Source organism: Cylas formicarius, unplaced genomic scaffold (genome assembly GCF_029955315.1).
Source record: "Cylas formicarius isolate icCylForm1 unplaced genomic scaffold, icCylForm1.1 PGA_scaffold_6__28_contigs__length_40554024, whole genome shotgun sequence".
NCBI lineage: Eukaryota > Metazoa > Arthropoda > Insecta > Coleoptera > Brentidae > Cylas > Cylas formicarius.
The window spans coordinates 31,478,599-31,499,455 of NW_026844347.1; the positions used below are offsets into that span (position 1 = coordinate 31,478,599).

General features: G+C 34.0%; 2 protein-coding genes across 4 annotated transcripts; both read right to left on the reverse strand.

The window, feature by feature from the left end:
• Nucleotides 1-452: 452 nt before the first annotated feature.
• On the reverse strand, nt 453-3,692 carry LOC132703564 (transcription factor Sp3-like). Of its 3 annotated transcripts, none has more exons than XM_060672895.1 (2): nt 3,434-3,692; nt 453-2,228 (listed from the first exon to the last, which is right to left on the reverse strand). In XM_060672895.1, exons 1-2 carry the CDS (start codon nt 3,500-3,502, stop codon nt 1,323-1,325), a joined length of 975 nt encoding a protein of 324 aa, XP_060528878.1. In that variant the 5' UTR covers nt 3,503-3,692; the 3' UTR covers nt 453-1,322. The 3 variants fall into 3 exon arrangements, with proteins under 3 accessions (XP_060528878.1, XP_060528879.1, XP_060528880.1); XM_060672896.1 differs by lacking the exon at nt 3,434-3,692 and adding an exon at nt 3,181-3,378; XM_060672897.1 differs by lacking the exon at nt 3,434-3,692 and adding an exon at nt 3,243-3,372.
• A 9,596-nt stretch (nt 3,693-13,288) lies between these two features.
• LOC132703853 (uncharacterized) lies at nt 13,289-20,448 on the reverse strand. The gene is made up of 6 exons (XM_060673369.1): nt 20,194-20,448; nt 19,602-19,765; nt 17,864-17,992; nt 17,733-17,788; nt 17,170-17,377; nt 13,289-15,807 (listed from the first exon to the last, which is right to left on the reverse strand). The coding sequence occupies exons 1-6, from the start codon at nt 20,240-20,242 to the stop codon at nt 15,583-15,585; spliced, it is 831 nt and encodes a 276-aa protein (XP_060529352.1). The 5' UTR covers nt 20,243-20,448; the 3' UTR covers nt 13,289-15,582.
• Between the last annotated feature and the right edge of the window lie 409 nt (nt 20,449-20,857).

A 20,857-nucleotide genomic window follows, 5' to 3' on the forward strand; every position in this document is an offset into this window, starting at 1 on the left:
TCTCAAGCCTAATCAACTTTGAACGGTGCCCCGCGCTTATTGTTCGAGCAATAATTGAAAAGTCGCATACTTTCGTGTAGTTTTGATTGAAACTGACTTAAATCGGACTATAGCTTTTTCCCCGTCAAGTACCCCACCGCGAGCATTCATAATATCACACTATAATTTGCCTTTTTTGTCTTATTTTCTTTCTCTGCCCTCCTCTATTCAGGGCGGCCATGCATCCGTAAAACCCGCCCATTTAATAGCACCCCAATTATCCCGTACGGCTGCGGCATCTACCGAGTGCCACCGGAATCGATCGTTCGACGCGGTTGTCGCCAGAGAGAGCCACCATACGTATCGGACTTCGACGTTCGATCAGGCGCGAAACCTTTGTTCCCGACATGGTTATTTCAAAGACAAACGCTTAATTCAAAAAATATTTATTTACAACAGTAATTATAGGCATCGTTGGAGCGTTCCATGAAGTTTTGATATATATTTTCTACAATTTTTAAGGAACCAATATTTTTCCATATTTTTGAATATTTTTGTCTAAATTGACACCGTATATTATTAGCATAATAAAAGTAAATATTATAAACAGTGATTTTTGTTACATTACAACCATGTTTATTTGTTTTGAATAAATTTTCTCCAATTTCCCAAACAATCTAAATTATTTTTCGTTTTTTTTTAAGGATGTTTGAAAAATTATAAATCATTATGAATAATTGACACTCTTTATCTACGGAAACAAACAAACCTATATTGACATTTTTTGCCTCATAAACACCAATTTTTGTTATTTTAAAGCCGTCTTTATTTATTTTGATTTAATTTTACTATATTTCCAAGTATTCAATTACAAAAGAAATAATCTTTAAAACTTGTGTATAAAAATAGTTAATTATAATTTTAAATACAAAATAAATGTCAAAATTAATTCAAAATAAATAAAAAAATGTTCTTCAAATTTCAAAAATCGAAAAGAAATAGACCCCATCGGCCTAGAGAATTGTGAAAAAGTGCAGTTTTGAGTTTGAAAATTTGAAAAATCAAAAGATTTAAATTTTTAAATGCAAAAAATAATTCCAACACACTTCGTATATTTTTGTTTTCGAAACTAAAAATTGAAGAAAAACGTTTTAATGTGGACTGAAAAATGAGAGAAGATGCTTTATTTTGGACTATTACTAATCAAATCGTTTTTTCAAAAATCTGAACAATTAACGCCAAAGTCGGGTACCGAAAAACATCAAAAATAAAAAAAAATCTTCCTATTTGAAACGCTCCCTATATACAACAATTGGTCCCTAAATCGCGTTACATACTTAGCGCTAAATACACCCATATTCTGATAAATAACTTTGCGGATTTGGGGGGAAAATTTGGGGATTGTATTGGGGCGCGTACGACGCACTTTTATCGTTCGACTGCCTCCTCGTTCGTGGCGGTTCCTCATCTTCCGTCCTCGTCGCCGCATCCTCTTCTACGTTTGGCGAGAGTTCCGCCTTTTTGGTATTCTTGTGCGTCTTGACGTGTTTGGCCAGATGATCGGAACGCATAAACCGTTTGGAACAGACAGCGCAGCAAAACCGTTTCTCACCTGTGTGTGTTCTGAGGTGGCGCTGGAGCTCGTCCGATCTGGTAAACCTTTTCCCGCAGAATAACCAATTACAAACGAAAGGTCTTTCGCCGGTATGCCACCTAAGGTGAGCTTGGAGGTGGGACGTTTTGCCGTAAACTTTATCACAGCCGGGGAAATGACAAATATGCACTTTTTTCGAAGACGGTTTCTTCAAGCCATTCTCCTCGTTCAGGCAATTCGGACACTGGCACTTGATGCATCTCCTTGCTTTGGTCGAGTACGAAGGAAAATCTGCGATTTCTGACTTGATCATTTTAATATTCGGAAAAGGACTGATGTAGTTCGTCTGTGGCCAGTGATGGGAGTAAGTTTGCTGCTGCATCATCGTCATGGTACCTTGTTGGGGTTGGTATCCGCTCGTGGCTAAGTCTGCAGGAGGAGGAGAGTGTTGGAACCAGTAGGTGTTGTAATTGTGGGCGTAGGCACTTTGGTAATGGGGGGAATATTCCAATGGACTCCTGGCGGTTTCCAGAGACACTTGGGCGTATCCGTCGCTGCTGCAGGAGGTGGTGCTGGCCGGGGAGAGTTGCGTGTGCGTCGAGTAGGCCGGGTAGAGACGGTTGCACGAAGCTGCCAGGAGGTTCAGCGGAGACATCTGTAATTAAGATTAATAAAAAATATATAGTAGGATACGATTTATGTAAATAATTTTGTAGCGAAATGAAAATGAAAACCACTATACATTTTTAGAATTTTGACTCTGAAAGCAATTTGGAATTTTGTATTTTTATGTTTGTTGCATTGTAAGGAAATTGTCACCTAGAAATTTTAAGCTACTGATTAATCACAATTTTTGAGTTCAGTGGCAAATTTCACTTGTTGATACTGATATATCTCTTATTCCGTGGCTTTTATTATATATTTTACGTATTTTTTATACTATAAATTAAAAAGATGCCTATATAAAATCCAATACAATTAATACAATTAACCGCTAATATGTTAAATTTAAATGTGATAAAATACAATATTCTGCTTATACTTTTATTACAAATTAAAACCTCTTGATAATACGGATTTTAGATACATCCATATTCTTGAGTAATAATTTTTCCAAACTGCTGAAAATCATTGTGTGGGCAAATTTAGCGCAAAAACGTTTGAACACGGAAATTCCCACATTTTACTTCTATCGGACTTTAAATTTGATTTTTCATTGCATCGAATAAATGTTATTCTTTTCTTAATTTATTTTTTCTGTGAGGTTTCTAATACTATTTTTAATAAAATAATTTTATTTACTTTTGGTGACTATTGATGGAGAAACTATTCTCTCAGTGTAGGAAAAAAAGGCATTGGGTTATTTTTTTTAAGAAATAACGCTGTAGAATGTAAAGTCTACAAAAAATATTTGGGTCTTATCGCTTTTAGACAAAACTATCAAACAAAAGGGGTAATAAGTGTTTATATAAAACCGTTATAAAGAATAGTGTGGCAAAATATATATAACTAAAATATAACTCTCAATTTTAAAAGCCGCTTTGTCTATATTTTTCAAATTTTCCTTTAAAAATTTTAGAACTCTACTTAAATTTTTTTCCTATCACCTTGAGTGCAATTGTATACGCGAAGCCCCCACATGCAGAAAAATGTAATCAACGTCCCGCACCTCCCGGAACTCCTGATTCTGTGAGCCCAAAAAAACATTAAGAAAAAACAACCGGAACCGAAACACATCCGTTAACTAATACGCGATGATGGCCGATCGTCGAACAAAAATCATTCGGTAATAATAATAAAATCGTAAACACTAATGAAGGGGTGCCCGGATAGCGGATTACTATCATTACATGCACGCACCTGATGCGTTTGCGCCGTAGTCGTCGCGGCACCACTGCTCGGATACTGCACTACTTGAGAGGCCATCATAGCTAAACACTTAACTTTATCTAGGTGGACGCACAGCTCACTAATAACTGAGATTGCGGCAGGCGACGACCAGAAACAGATGACGATCTTCTTAAAGGAGGCGTGGCTGCGCGCAAGGCTGCGCACCTAGCTGCCGGCTAAGCCAAGAGGGTTGGAAAGGGGCTGTGAGGCAAACCCTATGGGGATCAAAAGAGACCGATATGGACCAAAAGCTCGGTGATCGTTATCGAGAACTCCGGCTTGAGCCGCCTAATAGGATGAACCGTCCGTGTCAAGAAGAAAAGCGGTAATTACAATCGCGGCCTCTGTTTATTTATTATGGGACTATATTGACGTTTTTCGGAGTCGGCTGGTTTGGTCCGTTTTTAATTATAGCTTTGCGGATTAATTTATAATTTCATATTCGTGCGAAGGGGGGGGGATTTAAAAAATAGCTCAATTTCTTTTGTTTTCGGTTCCGATGATTTACGAGAACCTATATATTAACGGACGATACTAATTAATACCGAGTTACGAAAAAAACATTTCTTCTATGAATAAAAAAAAAAAAAATTTTTATTCACTACTCTAAAATAGCCAATTATGATCAGGCGTGCGTAAGGTGCCACTTTAAAACTCTAAACACTGTTGCGAGTGAATTCGGAAGATTCCTGTACTTTAGGCACGGATTAAAAGCGTTTTCAAGTGGCAAATTATAATTCTGATACATAGTATATGACATGAAACCAGGACTGCTATGTGTCGATATAGCCAAATGAGTATTACCTTAACAAAAATCCACTTTTTTTTTAGTCTATTTTCATTCAATCGGAATTCGTTATCTTGTTCTAAGATAAGAAAACATATTAACTAGTTGATCTCAATCTCATAACCAAGAACCAGAATCTCCGTTCAAGGGCGCAGGATCTTTTTAAGTATACATGATGTTACTTACCTTAAATTCGGAAATAACTTGCCATAATTGTGGTGAAGTGATTTAACTGAAATATTTGCCGCTTTTAGTTTAAATAAGGTATAATATCTGATTAGTTTAGTAGTATAATAAAACTTTTTTGCCTTTTACCAATTTTAAATTCTACGAATATAGTATGATAGACTACGTTTATATATTGAACAGGAAAAAAATCTAATCCAATGAAGACAAAACAGAGATTATTTTTACAATACTTCTGGATTCCTCATTGTGTCGGTTTTTGCTGAGTCGAACTTGCTAACGTTTCGCCAATCATCCTGGAACAGTTTGAATCAAGCTCTGAAGAAGCCAACGGGATGATTGGAGAAACGTTAGCAAGTTCGACTCAGCACAAACCGACGCAAGGAGGAATCCAGAAGTTTTGTAGCCTGTGGAAGTTTTGATTAACATTTACATAATTCGGTTCGGGATGAAAGAAGTTCAAATTCGTCATTTTCTTCTAATAATAAAAATATATTTCAAATTTCAAACATGATAAAATACCTAAGCAAATTTGGTTGGGAAGTCTATTGTTCTGTAAAGAGAATAAATTATTTTTCTTGTTGAGGATATTATATCTAAAGATTATTTAAATTCGTGAAAATTACATTTTTTGTTTTTTTTTTATTTCTTATGATTTTAATTGTTGTGGCTATTTATAAAAATGAGAATAATTCACAACTTGTCATACATATATCATTTGAATGTAACAAACTATAATAAACTCCATACTAACCTCGACAAAGTCATAATAATAATAATATCTTTATTATCCCACATATTTAGAATATAATCAGTGTATTATGAATTTCGTCAAGTAAGTCAATATAGATCATGCAAATGAGGCAGAAAATTACATTAAAAATTTATATAATAGAAATATATAACAAAGCACAGCAATACAATGATGACAAACATTAATAGGTAAAATATTCGTTTAAATTATAAAACAGTTTTCTAGGAGGAAAAAATTTTTATTTTCGACTTAAAAAATGTTTACATTAATACTGCTCTTTAGCTCTGTGAACAGTCTATACCGGTGTTCGTAAAATATTTGTTTGAAAATTCTAGTCTATTTTTTTTTATGAAGAAACAATCTTTGTTACGTGTATTATATTCGTGGAAATATCAGTTTTTTTGTAAGGTATTTTAATTTTTATATACCCATAAACAAACTTCTAATATGCACATACACGCTAAAGGCAGTATTTTAAACTCCCGCTAGAGGGAGTCGAACTATCCGGCGACACTCTAGCGATCCACCTCAGGACTTTTTTTGGGATTCGAAAACAGATGTTGCGTGACTTGAATTTCCTCAAAAGGGAGTAACATAGAGTAATCTCGAATATATGTGAGCATAATAGAAATTTATCATGCACTCTCCAATCAAAACAGTTTTTAAATTTTTTATTAGGAAACAATAACTATGCAGCTTTGAAGAAAAAAATTGGCATTGAGTTTCCCAAGATAGGGTTTCGTCGAGCTCTAGTCCTAAAAATTTAGCGTGCTTTTTTATTTGAACGGCCTCCCCGCCCGACCAGACATTCACAGAAAGATCTTTTTGTTTTGTGGGCATATGAAACATATTTTGTAATAATTATAACGACGAATTTAATAAAAATAAATGCAAACCTACCTTGAAATGGAGCTTTAATCCTAGCTCACTTCACTTACACTAGATATTTCACTAATTTCACTCCTTAATAATCCGCTTAATTCTGTATGATTTTGTGAAACTCATGACAAACACAGTTTCACACTACACAGTTACCGACTTGGGATAAAGAAGTATTATTGAAACAAGAACCGATAAATTGAACGTTTAATTTTTAAAGACGGTTGCCTAAGAACAAATATTTATTTTGTCAAGATAATGAGAAAAAATTGCAAAGCACATTTCGACTAGAATAGACAAATTTGAACTAAATAAGTGTTCTTAATTGAAGATAATCAACAGTTAAGATAATATATTATCGTATAACAAGAAGCGCTACCATAAGTATATTCTAAATGGACACGTGGGTCGCAAAAAATAACTTTTTGTCTTTAAATGTTGGAAAAAGGAATATCATTAGTAGCGGCTGCCGGGTCATCATTTTCTTGTCAAAATTCGGCACGGCTGTAAATCAAATGTTTGCTGACCGATTCCCTTCAGGGTCGTAAATCACAACCTGCAGGTCCGATGAAGACCGCCACTGGTCCATCGGCTCATTTGTGCCGCCAGGAAAAGCCGTAGAAATACCCATAAACTTTGGGTAGTACAAAAGCACAGTTTGTGGGTTATTCTATACAAATAAGGGCGGGAATTAGCCTCTAAGGTCGATTTTCGAAGCAAATTTTTAAGCTTACAGTATATAGCTTTACTTAACGTGTGAAACACGGTAAATGAGTTCAATCCTAGTCGCCGAGTGAAGTTTATGTATTCTTCATTTGTCCCAGAAGTCATCTATTCTATTTACTTAATTTTTTTAGAAATCGAAGAGAATTTCTCCCATGAACTAGTTCTTATGCTGCATTCGAATTTATAATAGGTATAGAAGTACTCACCTAATCTAAATCTAATCTAATCACAATCTAAAAACAGCAAGAAAGAACAAATTTGGAGGTTAGAAATACGGTTTCACCAATATGGCAGTTAAACGATTCGATTTCCTTTTAACCTTTTTAATAAATCACTCAATAAATATCGAAAAATCGATGAAAGCGAATGTATACCTGCTAGTCAAATTATAGGTAGGGGATTAAAATTTGCTTCCTTTTTAATACTCAGTGGGCCTAAGCCAATAGAAAATAGCCACGATCAGACTACGGCGTCCATCTTTTTTGGTCAAATTCAGCTTTTTTGGTGCAATTGTTGCAATTAGCAATGAAACTTGTACTTCAATTGCGTCACATTCACAAGATTCGATTAAACCTCCCCAATACGAAGTTTGAAAAAATTGACACGAAACATAATACGGTCCTGACCAGTCGGTACAATCGGACCTTACGTTTTGGAAGGCGTGAAATATTCGGCACTCCTAAAACGTTAATGTCCTTATTGTTAACGTTGGTCTTGACTCCCTTTCGATCAGACTACTATGCGGTATGTAAAGGCACAGGGGGTTCTAACATTCGATATGCTCTTTAGTGGGATACACTAAACCAGATTATTCGTTCTCGGAAAGTTAAAAGTATCCATTTCAAAAAACGTGTAGACTGGGAAGCAAGTCCCATCGGGAGGCGAAAATTTTCGCTCAAAACCAAGAACGAAATTTCAAATATATCGCCGTCTTGGTACAAAACTATTCTGATTGTCAAGGTGTAACTAATCTTGAAAAATTTATTTCTTGCATCGCTTCAATCGTCCTCTATGCCACAAATTTACAAAGTGCAGAAAATATTTTTCAGGGATTATGAGTTATAAAACTGTTAAATTTAATTCGATCGTATAGTATAAAATTTTGTTGCAGGCATTTCCTCTAAGATCGAAATAAATTCAACATTTTTACGACAAAATAATTGTCATAGTACATTCTGCACCGCCTGCGACACGCCAAGCAGTGCAAAATAGCCTATTTTCTCTGCAGAACATTGATTTTTCTGTTCTTAAAAAAATTCGTAGACTTTAGGAAAAATCCTGTCTGGTGATTTCAAAAAATTAAAAATTTGGCAGCATGAAGCATGCATATAGCAAATTGAGTAAGTTTTTTGCAGTGGAATCGACGCGTACCGGTGTACGAAAACGTATAGTGAAGAAGATTGCATTGGAAAGGTTGTACTACAGTGTTGCAGAGCCTTTAATATGTTACTTTAAAAGCGTTATCTTATTGTCGATATCAGGTCGATACCGAAATGTCTGGGTTAAATTTAAAAACTTTCCCAGTTTATATACAGAGTTAGTCAAAAGTAGCGTAATGGCTATATATCTCAGGAGGATATGGGGTCCATCATCCAATATCGGCAATTGCGACAATTAACCATTCAAACGAAAAGTCGCTTCATCCAAAGAAACGGACCATCATTAATATTTTAATTCGTTCGGATTTGCCTAAAAACATTATTATCATTTTCTTATTCCTGCAAAAACTGTTGAATTTTTTAGGAAAAATCACCCCCGTATATTAAATTTAATTCAGTTAAATCTAACCCTGTATGTATATTCTATTTCACTTCCACTTGGATGATTAGCGAAACGTCAGTAATTTAGACTAAGCAAAAACCGACGCACGAGGAATCCAGAGGTTTTGTAAAAGGACTTACGATAACCAGTGGAAGTTTTTTAATAAAAATTTAAGTATATAATAATAATAATAACAATGTATAGAAATGATATATAGGCAAAATAAAGTCATAAGAATAATGATATGACGTCACCTACCGGGTTGTTAAGATTTTCGCGACTTTTCGTACTTATGACATGACTACGACTTAACTTGTAAAGAATACTGAAAACGAATAAAAAAAAAGAATGATAATATTGACTGAATGAATAAAATGAAAATCGCATTCAATCAGAAGGTAAATAATTTGACAACGAGCTTATCTGGGAATGGAACTTAACGCCCAAGAGCTGTAAAGTATACAACATAATTCCCGGTAGTTAAGTCAATAAAAATACAAAAGATAAAATTCAGCAAGCCGGGTAAACAAAACGACCAAATGGTTTGGCTAGTTAACGTTCGGGTTTCTCATTGCTCTGTGATAAAAGGCGAGTTAAAGGGACGATAATCCCGGCATAATCTGCATTTTGTTGACTGACTAAATTTCTACGAAGGCACACAATTGAAAGCGCGACCCAAAAGTCATTTAGGATATTACTTCCATTAATTTTATTTATTTTTATAGTATTTTGTCGCACTAATACTTACTGAAATGGCGATTTCCTATTTTTTTTATTTAATTTAATTAAAACTTAATTCCTAAATTTAATCTAAGTTTCCTTCTGCATATTTGTTCGATTCTCCACATTTGCGTCGCTCGTTAGCATTACTGTTTGTATTTTTAATTACTATTAAATTAAGGAACCATCAAATAAAAAATAGCTAGTCATTTGTATGCTGTGTGTTATATAAATTTTTTATTTGCAAACATAATGAGAAGTTTCTGCATGGTTTTTGTTTCCTAAAGTAGCAAACACCTCTTATACCTTATTCCTTGTATTTGTATCATACACACCCTGAGTTTCAAAAATATTTGGATGAAATTTTTTTTTTTAAGTTTTAATAAAATAAGAGATCTTATTTTTCTATTTTTACAAAAAATAATAATCAAGGTGTAACTGCAATGTGAAAGTAAATGTTCGGCGGTTGAATTAAAATTTTAGTTACTAACTTTTTCTCTTCAAAAGAAGTGACCAATTCTTTTCTGTACACCCAATAAAATTAAAAATAAAAGACAACCAGAATAATACCAGGTGATTGTAAATATGTCCTAGTTGCTGAACACATTTCATAGAAAGGCGATTACAAACAAAATCCAATCTACAACAACCGTGTTATCGAGTCAGGAGGATTAGCAAGCATATCTAGGAAGGACCTCGAATTAGCAGCGAGTTACAGCAAATACCTTAAGCTTTTTCCCAACAAATAGTGGGCTTTTACGGATTACCTGGATTAATCCTATGTCGAAATTTTACGATCTCGCATAAAAACCCAGTAATTCTATTAGGATTACAATCTATTTAAATAGGTAGGTATGTTTTTGTTTGTTTAACTGGATGTCTCCAAATTTGCCAATTTAAATTCGAACAGCGAGTTCCCAAATTCATCAAGTATTGTTTTATACTTGCTGGCAAATTGGCTTGGAGTAAACCGAACCCACGGCGAAGAAGAAAAGGATTAAGAAACATTTTTTGAAGAACATTCGTCATCTTTGATTGTTCAAATCGTTAGGATAATAATAAACAGTCTTTACTGAAAAAAAAATGCATACCTGAAAAGAAAAATCGAAAAAAATATCAGTTTTATCAGTTCTGCATTCTCTCACTCTCTCTCTCTCTCCATTTAATCGCATCAGTATAAATCTTTAACATGTAACATTTTGACATTGACATTTTTTACATTTTTCTATGCCGCTGTTAAACAAGATATCTAAGAGAATATCGAGTATAACCAATATTTGACACTGCAAATTTACTCCTCCATTGCTCTTGACTTGACTTTATAGCAGTTCAGATTACGTATTATAAATAAAGAATTTTATATTTTTCAGACAAATAGACTAGATAGTCAATTATAAGGACGAGATTTACAGTTTGGTCATAAACAGGGACACAATATCAATCGCCTTATCCCGTTTAATGGTCACCCTTACCGTTCAAAAGGCACATTATTTTGTAAAAGAAGATCGAGTGTCAAGTGTGTTCCCATGGTACTGAAAAGGATTTTTTTTTGCGAAACTAGGTATAAAAGTTACAAATTTCGACAGGATGAATGGTCTCGGAGAGCTTTGTTAAGGCGCTTTGAAAATGGGCTCCGTACACTTGATTTAACAGGTTTGCTAGTGCGGTGCTCGTCAAAATGTTTTTTTAACACTTAGAGAATTTCTGTTTCACAGGCCGAATCTCTCAAAAACAAACTTTAAACGAAATGGCTCGCGCCGCTCTCAAGTTTATCTCTTTCGTTAGCCAGTGGAATAAAGTCCAATAAAAAAAAACATAGTATGTTTAATATGCGAGAAACCACTGGAATTGTGGTTTATTGGGGAGTAATGGTATAGATATAGTATATTATGCAACAAGTATGGTAAACGGCATTTGCGTCACGAGCTTATTTCGTACGAGCGGAGCGAGTGTTTAATAAACGACTGACTTAAAAAGTTTACCAAACGTGTTGCATACTATCCGTTTTCTACGGCTGTTAGTTTTTGAGTATATTTTTGTAAAACAACATGAATACATTCGCTGACATGAGCGTTAGAATTAACAAACGTCAAAATTCAAGCCGTGCGGTAAAATCTCCGAAAACATGCGATTGCCCCAAAACCCGTGCGATAATATTCCGGAAATGTCTGAAGTGGCTCGGGTCCGTGGGACAAGAAACTCACGTGGTAAAGTGACGCTTCCCACACGCTAAATCGGTGTATAATCAAGTATTTAAGTGACATTTAAAGTTACAATTGACGTTTCATCGAAACCTTACAAATTTGTCCATGCGCATTGTTAACATTTTCACACGCAAATATACAATTAAAGTTAAGCTCGTTTTTGGAGGAAACATTTTTGGTGACGCTGTTTTGCGCTGCGCTCCCAATTCGCGCCCATCGGTAAGATCACCTGCAGCATAAGGTTATTATTTGTCGCAAAGGGCCTTTTCATGTTTTAGATGGTGTTAGACTACACTTGTTGAAAGTAAGAAAGTGAAAGTTATATTATAAATGTACGCGATGCAATAAAATTACTGTACAAGTAGATGGATTATACTTTTAAAGTAGACAAAAATTTAAAAAAATTAAAATCACTTCATTTTAAAAATATATATTTTGTATTTTTTTTTAATCATTTTTATATCATATTTCCGAGCAGTGCGAGCTCAATTAGAACGTATGACCCAATTTTGAACTAATTTTTGAATCAGTAACGCCACGTTGCCCTTGAATACAATACAAATACAAATTAATAATTTCGAAAATAATTAGCTAAAGTCTGCCGACATCGCTGTTAAGGGCATAATTTATTTAAATTAAACTCAATGTAAACATAGGCTTCCCTTTGGATCTGCAGCAGCACCTAAAGGGAGGTACTTTATAACTGGGAGTTATTTTTCTATTGCCTGATTGCAGTTGAAAGTTCGCCGAGAGAAATTCCTTTCAGTATCAAACCCAACTAACAGTTATTTTGCGTTTTGGCAAGTAGTTTCTCCTAAACAAGTGGTTTTATAAAACAATCATTTTTTATAGTATTTTAAGCGAATAAAAATTCGTGACTGTCAGAATCATTCCATTATAAATTTTGGTTAACCCCAGAATAAATCTTCTTTTATTTGATTTTTACTCGGTTGGGCAAGTCAGCGAAAGGCGCTCGCCCAATACCGACATCGAAGCCTAGACAAAACATGAAAAAGCTTATATAATATTAAATAAAAATTTACTCTTTTGAGTAGCAAATTTATTAAATTCGGGAACCTAATAACCTGATAAGCAATCTGCAACTTAAACAATATACCTATATCGGCACTAGTATTATTTTCAAATCTTTTAACATGTAGGTAGACGCTTAGTCGAAGAGTCTGGTTTAGTAAATTAAAAAACACATTTTTCGGTTGAAAACAAAGGCTGGGATCTAGTCATATGATAATTACCGGCAAAGACCTGGGATCGGATCCCCCCTGGGGTTTAACTGGTCCGACAAAAGAGATGTGTCAGTGCGGCCTGTAAATAGTCCAAAAAGGCAATCAATTGCGTTTCCTTTGACCGTCAACTGATACCGCTTGAGTACGGCTTTCTAGCTGAAAATGTCACGGGTTCTAATATAACATCCTGTGAGCGAATATGCTGAAACGTAATTGGATATCTTGATACAAAAAAGGTACGTGTGAGTTGATAAATTTGCAAAAGGGAAATTTTTGTTTAATCACACTAAAAAGTCGCTAAAAGTATGTGATATGTCATTGCAAGCTAATCGAAACTGATTATTTAAGCGTAAAAAATACATGAAAAATTTATTCGTTCCATATAAGTAGAGTAAGCTAGAAAAGCGTGAAGCTCCTATTTACAAATAACATTCATGCCGTTGGTTTGGACGGTGGTTTACAGATGGAGCTATCAGAAAATTACGAAGTACTGGTTGGTTGTGCGAGTATTTATTCATGCCTCGAAAAATATACTAATTTACAATTAGACGGAAATAATACGACTTTACGGTTTCCAACATATATAATATTAGTTAACATTTCTATACTTATCAGGGAAAACATACATAAAATATAACCACTATGCTAACGACAATAACTAAGCATTAACACGTGTTTAGGTCAACAATTTTACCACAAAAACATGTAGGACTAAATAATTTAGTGGCCGTTTATGTCTGTATACGTAACTAATATGTTACCTATCGTTATCTCTATCTTTGGCACAGAATAGTAAATTAAAAATATTCGATCTCCAAATTCACACTCTCTAGTCATCCATTTGACATACCGTCATGCTGCTTGCAAAAAAGGTATGTCCGTTGATTGTTACGAATTACAGGTTGCTAATTAACAGCGTCATTTTCACCATACGGCGTTGGACAAAAATATCATGTTACCTTGTGAATGTTAAGGCATTCCTTGCGCAGAGTTAATTTCATTTTCAAAGGTAGCATTTTTTTAAAAAATAAATAACATTGAAATCACCTTCGTTGACAAACCAACGTCTTTGGCTGACAGTGACGGATATTTCAGAAACCTTAAAGGTCTATAAAAATCAATAACCATCGGACATTCATTTTTCTTCAAAACTTTGTTACGACCGATGTCTGGAATCAATTACACAAAAATAACGTCATTATAAATGGGTATAAAACTACTCTCGAAAGAATTTTATTTTATTATTTTGGAACACAATTTTCGTAGCGGTTGATTTGATTTTCGTCGCTGTAATTGATTAGGAAACACTGCGAAATTGAGGAACTTTTAGTCGTTTATAATAATTGAGGCGGTAAGCGACAAAGTGGTGCGAGATCTATCTTATCTAACTAAATGTCTTTAAAAATTTAGGACATTTTACTTATATAGTTTTTTATAATAAAGTCAAATAAAAGGATATGATATCATTGACACCCCTTGCGTCCCTGTTGGAACTTGAATATGTTTTGCACTTAATGATTTTTTAACTCTTGTACAAATACAAAAAATACAAAATCTTGACCAACCACTATAAAACTCTGTTCTTATTAAGATTGCTATATCCTATCCTAGTTGTGTTTATTTTAATCAATATTATGTTCTACAATTTCCAATTATACACTGATCAGGCATCCTCACAGTTTCTGGTTCTTTAGTTTAAGGTTTGGTGGAGATCGGATGTTTACAGTATATATTGAAACTACTCATAACCAAAGTGTCACTTATAAAGTTATAATTTCATTTTCAAAGGTACCAATTTGTTAAAAAATAAATGGTATCTTTTTCTCGACATTATTTTACACTTTTGAAATAACCTTCAACTAGTTTACAAACCAATGTTTTTGGCTGACAGTGATGGGTATTTCAGTTACCATAAATAAAGGTCTATACAAAGTAATAACCATCGGACATTCATTTTTTTCAAAACTTTGTCTCGAATATATTAAACTCTTAACTTGAACGAATATTATTTTATTATTTGTAATTGATTAGGAATCACGGTGAAATTGAGGAACTTTTAGTCGTTTCTAATAATTGAGGTGGTAAGCAACAAACTGGTGCGAATCCTAGAGGAAAGTCAAAAATTTGATGTATCTAAATAACTGTCTTTAAAAATTTAGGACATGTTACTTAAATAGTTGCGTCATCCATAGCTTCCATATGTTTTGCACTTAATGATTTTTTAACTCTTGCAAATAACCATGCAAAAAAATACAAAATCTTGGAAGACAACTATAAAACTCTGTTCTTGTTTAGGATTGCTATATCCTATCCTAGATGTGTTTACTTTAATTAATATTAAGCTCTAAAATGTCCAATTATGCACTGATCCGGTATAGTCACTGTTTCTGGTTTCGGATGTTTAAAGTATATATTGAAACGAAAGTGTCGTTTATAAAATTTGTTGTTGGCAAAAGGATGAAAATTGCAAAGTACTCATGCATCCCATTGCTTCCAAATTTGCATTTGCATTTGGTAACGAATTTACGATCTAGCTCTCTCCAACCAAATAAAATATTACATCTCAACGAACTGGATAGCCTGACCTATAAAAACGACATGTCGGGATTCTTCTTGCCTTATAATTTAGACATATATAAGCCAACAACTCACAGCAACTTTCGTATAAATCTTAGCTTAAATATCACATTCCTCCGAAAATGGATTCTAAAATCCCTAAGCGATTAGGAGTGGCATAATGAGTTTGCTCAATAAAGTAACCGAAAAACATCGAATTGTGCGAAATTGGACTTACGCATTCGCCTAATTTGTTCAAATCAAAAAAATCATTTGCTTATGTAAGGAATTGCAGGATATTCCTATTTCTTCATTTCAATTCCATTTTCGTTATGTTTCGGGCATAAAGTTTCGTCGTCAATATTGGAAACGATCGACGCGTGTTCTTCGAGCATAAAGCCGTACTGGCCATCTCTGGGTGTTTTCTCGTGACCTTTTAGCGCGTGTTTCCGAATGAAATCGACCACGACTTCCGGGGCCGTTTTGGACAGTTCCAAGCGATGCCCCCAGGTTACTAAGGCAATGGGCTGCAAAAAAATAATAACCTATAGAAAGTATTTAAGTAAAATGCTCAAGACAAACAAGTTTGATAAACGCGTCACGAGTTGAATTATGCATGAGCGGAGCGCAGTGTGTAATAAACGTATTGTATGCTATAACCTAGGAATACTTTCACCACAGTATACTAACTAAATATAGTAAGGTAACCGAGAGCTTTAATTTGCATTCATAGTAAAAAAAGCGGCAAAACACAGATAGCGCTGACGACACCATTTTCTAATTGAGAAGCCAGAGATGGCAGCACTATGAACCAAAGTCTAGCCAATTGGTGAACCTCTGTCCAACGCCCATGCTTCAGCAGAGGCGTCAAAAGTAACCAAAATTAACCAACACAAACCAAAAAAAATTACATTTTTTCGTAAACGAAGGTACGGTTCTTTAAAAATTCGAGGGCAACTCAAAGTACTTAACATTTAGTATTTTTTCTGCTATTTGTGAAAAGTGATTGTATACTTTGTATATATGACAGAAAATTCGGTAAATATTTCCGCTAAAGACAAGTTAAATAAAGTATGCTGTGTAGCCGAATGCCGAAATTGGACCAATCGCTCTCCAAAAAACTCTAAACTTTTTTAGGTGGAGAGTTTTGATAGTGGAAGAAATTTACAGAAAATGTGTCGTTTGTGTTACGAAAGGCATAAAACCAACATCAGTTCCCCTGTTTGCTTATCCCAGGTGAGTTTTTACATTAAGTTAGTGTAGTTAATTGGCTAAAGAGGTTGGATAATTTTTTCATCATCTATCTACCAAATTTAATAAGTAGCTTTTGATACCATACATCTAGTAACTGTTTTTTAAATTTGAGAAAAGTCACATTTTATGTTCTGTGTGTAGGAAAATATTACACGCGTTTTGCAGAATTCGAGAAATAATTTTGTTTATTTATTGCAATGAACCGAAAGACATTTTTGTTTTTTACATGCACATACATTACGACTTTACCGGTGTAACCCGTTTTTTTATTTAAAATCGTTCCTTTGATAAGAAAGGAATCTATCTAATTTAAATGTTATACAGTGGAAAATGAGCGTTTCCAATCTATTTTAGTACGTGATTTGTGATCAGTGCACCGGGTTTCTTAAAGTAGGGAGTGAGTTAATAATTGAAGAAACAGTTCAATAACTGAAACTCGATTAAGTTTAAAAAGTTTCCTTTGCGGTTGTTAATTAAATAATTTTGAGGTAACGCTCCACTTTTCAGATACAATTAAAACTTTACGCTTCATAATCCCCATTAACTGGCTGTTTCATTTTCGCGTTTCCGCCATTTTCGAAAGGTTTCGAAACGCTCGAATCGGCCCCCAATCAGAATCAAATAAAATTACGTACCCTGTTTGGTGTGAGCAAATTGTAAGGCGTGATGACGTGTCTGTAAAGACAAGACTTGATAATTTTCTTGACGATATTTACTTCGTTTCTGTTGGCACACGGATGGTACAACATGGCCACGGCTCCGTGTTCCAAGTTATGTAACCATCGTTGCCTGGGCAGAAACGTATATTCGCCGTACTTGGCCCACAAAGGTCTATGACTACCGCTGAAATGATAAATAATTAACTTTTTAACTTTTACATGCAGGATACATCTGGTCGAGACTGGTCCATACATTTAGTAGAGGATGCAGTCTCGTTAATTAATAAAAATGCTAGATTTTCCACATGTTCCACATGCCATCAATTAGACTGAAACTAAACCGCTGTCAACAATTTTGATAAATATCTATCAACTCGGACCAGGAACCAAACATGAAACAAATAAGTCTCTTATTGCGTTAGTTATTTTTTTTTATTTCAAATGTGATGATGTGAAATAGATATAGTCCAATAAAATAATAACGCAATGTCTACAATTTACACTAGTTAACAATAAAGTAAATATTATTAAATACTTACAAAGTGGGAATAACTTCGTTATAATCTATGGACTCATTTAAACATTTGTGCGGCGCCTGAAATTCAGATTCAAATTAATTGCACTTAATTAAGGGTAATTTTTAATATGTAAGCGATAAACAGTCACTTACACTGTAAGAGGTCGGTATATGTTCTACACTGTGGATCGGGTGGATGGTTGCCTGAGGTAAATAGGTTGTTTTATCGTCGTAACAAGTATAATTTTCAACATTCATATACCAATCCATTTGCAAGTTTGTCTGAAAATAAATTAAACAAGATATTCCTTAATATACTTTAAGTAATTGGCTTGTTCAAAAAAACTACTGCTGCTGAGTAACATTTTTAGGTAATATATATATATACAGGGTGTTATTTAATAAGTGTCCGATATTTCGCAGGGTGATTTCTCAAGCAATTTGAAGTTAAAAGTTGCTATAGATGATAGGTGAAATGCTTCTTTTCTGTATAATTTCCTAACGAAAATTGAGGCCAGGAATTTTTTGACATGAGAAATTTTAATTTTTTATTAATTTAGCTCTTGTTTGTAGGGGGTGCTAAGTAAATGTCTTTTCTCATTTTCAGAAGGTCTTGACTCTGTATTATATTTTTTGTAAAAAAAGAATTTCTCCCTCCTTTTACTCCTTTTGGAAGTCCCTAGGAAAAACATTTTTTTTTGATAATCGATGTTTCACGCAATTGTACATTAAATTTGTATTATATTTACATTTTTTACATGACATAAAAAACTCAAAACTTTATACCCTAATTGATTATCTCTTTATAATTATAATTGCTTTTTTAAAAACTAACCGAAATCAAAGCTTTTTAGACCACAACTTTTAACCTTAAAAATACTCAAGAAATTATGCTGTAAATGGGACACATATATATAATTAATTTCAGCATTTGTATAAATTTTTGAACAGCGATGTTTTCGTATCTACTCCAAGGAACGTTTTCCGGAAAATAAAAAAATAAAACACACTAAATAAAAAAAAACATATGTTCTAATACACAATGCGTTTCGATCCAAAACAATCGATGCGAGGGTTAAAAGTTCCCCATCCAAAAGACTGTTTTGAAAACTAAAAGCCCGTAGATGCCCATAATCTAGACACGTAAAAGTTTCGTTGGATGAATATCTAACACGCGTAGCAGCAACAAAAGCGTTATAGTTTTTTGTTTTAAAAGGACCAAAAACTTCAGTAATCCTCCTGCCCAACTTCATTATTAGATGTAGTCGTTTCACAATTTCACGTTTAGAGCTGTGGTTATTTTTAAACTGGGATTTTCTGAATTTTATTTGTTGCAAATATTATTTGGAGTTTATCACATTTATTAATTTTTGAAACTGGCCACCAGCAACATTTGTCGGCCACCAACACCCATTTGTTATATTTAGTTCAACACAAATAGATTAATATTGACCTCAGATTTGCTTACTCCTTCAAAAGGTTGCTAATTGCGATGTATTTAAAATAACTTTATTGTCTACCGAAGCAAAAAGTTAAAAAGGTCATGCCTATATCGGCAAAGACCACATTTTTGAAATAAAGAGCTTCTTTCAACCTTTGAACAGCTTTTATGGAATTGAAAATTGTATCCTGTGGATATTTAAGCTTGGTTTAATTTATATCGGCACAACTTTTGGCATGCGGCCGTTTTTTTTTTTTTAATGGAACTGGTTTTAGTCCATTAAATTTCTTCTTTATTTTATTCTTTTATTTCTATTTTTCAATTTTTATTGAGATACTAGAAAATTTCTTAAAATATTTAGCCAATGGCAAATAAATAAAAATTCAAAGAATGCTGTTTTTTAAAATCTTTGAATTATGTTAAATCTAAACCCGCTAGAGAAAATACTACCTTCCCATCGTCGCAACTCTTGTCAACGACACCCATTGCGATACCGTGATGAGGATCGTACAGATTTTTGTTATCACCGACAGTCACCACGGGATTAGGATCGGCTTCGTTGGGGTTATGGGGAAACCACCTTCGAGACCAAGGTTCATCGTGAGGTCTTGCAGCTGAAATGAAAATGTTGTGCCCCATCACACGCAGCTTAAGGGGTAAGCTATAGAAAACCCCATTAGACTGACAATTACCAAAAAATAGAAATTTATACTCTACATTTCAAGCTCATATGTGTTTTAAAATCATCCGGTTATGCTGGAAGTAGACTCTTACCAGTTATTTTAGAAGTTCCATTTCACCGTTATGTATTATTCCATTTCAGAATTCTACTGAACAGTTTTTAAAATATTAATAATTTTATTAACAAAATGACAGCTATCCCGCTTACATATTTTTTAAAGATTCCAACAAAGATTCATTTCTTTTTCATTCCTTTTTTTAAAGAAATTAGTCACTTATTGTAGCAGCTTTGCAAATTAATTTTGTACAAACGAGTCATATTTTTACGAAAAAATGTGTTTAGTAACAAAAAATCTCTTACCCTTTGCCGATATAATAGTCAAACACAAAACCACGATATTCTTAAACATAATAATAAGTGGTGTCACGACAAATATCGAAAGAAAAATTATAACGGCAAACTGAAGCAACGAAAATTTACGACTACAGTGGCATAACGAAAAAATCGTGCTTCAGCTCACGCGGAATGATTACACACACCGTTTGCGAATTTTGCGACCCGTATGCCTCTGACGTTTGATGGAGGATTTACCACTATTTGCCAGCTGTTGATAGACAAACATTAAAATCCGGTTTTGTTCCATTCCACAGGAATCAATTATAACCCTGCGTTTCCCCATCTACCGGTGGGGAACCAAATTCGAGTCTCACTTCCTCCTGGCTAGCTGTGTTTGAAAAGTAGTTAAAGGAGTTACTCATAGATGTCAGATTCAATCCAGCTAGTAATTTCAGCACAACTGTAGATAGATGTCGCTATCGGATTTCGGAAAGCTATTGGATAATATAGTGATCTGAGGGCTATAAAAACTTTGTAGAAAATGGAATGATTTTCCTTTGTGTTCTGTATATCTAGTAGATATATGTAATGAAATAAGGAATGTTTGCATATTTTTATCAAAATATTGTTTGTACAAAAGAACCCGAATGAATTGCACCCTAAATTTTTATTGTAGTTTGGTAAGCAA

Bases quoted from the DNA above. Each gene is read 5' to 3' on its own strand.
- LOC132703853 (XM_060673369.1), bottom strand. From the start codon at position 20,242: ATGTTTAAGAATATCGTGGTTTTGTGTTTGACTATTATATCGGCAAAG. The intron at 19,766-20,193 runs GTAAGAGATTTT...TTTTCATTTCAG, and splicing joins GACTATTATATCGGCAAAGG to CTGCAAGACCTCACGATGAA. The intron at 15,808-17,169 runs GTACGTAATTTT...ATTTTTTTGCAG, and splicing joins ATTTGCTCACACCAAACAGG to CCCATTGCCTTAGTAACCTG.
- LOC132703564 (XM_060672895.1), bottom strand. From the start codon at position 3,502: ATGATGGCCTCTCAAGTAGTGCAGTATCCGAGCAGTGGTGCCGCGACG. The intron at 2,229-3,433 runs GTGCGTGCATGT...TCTTAATTACAG, and splicing joins CTACGGCGCAAACGCATCAG to ATGTCTCCGCTGAACCTCCT.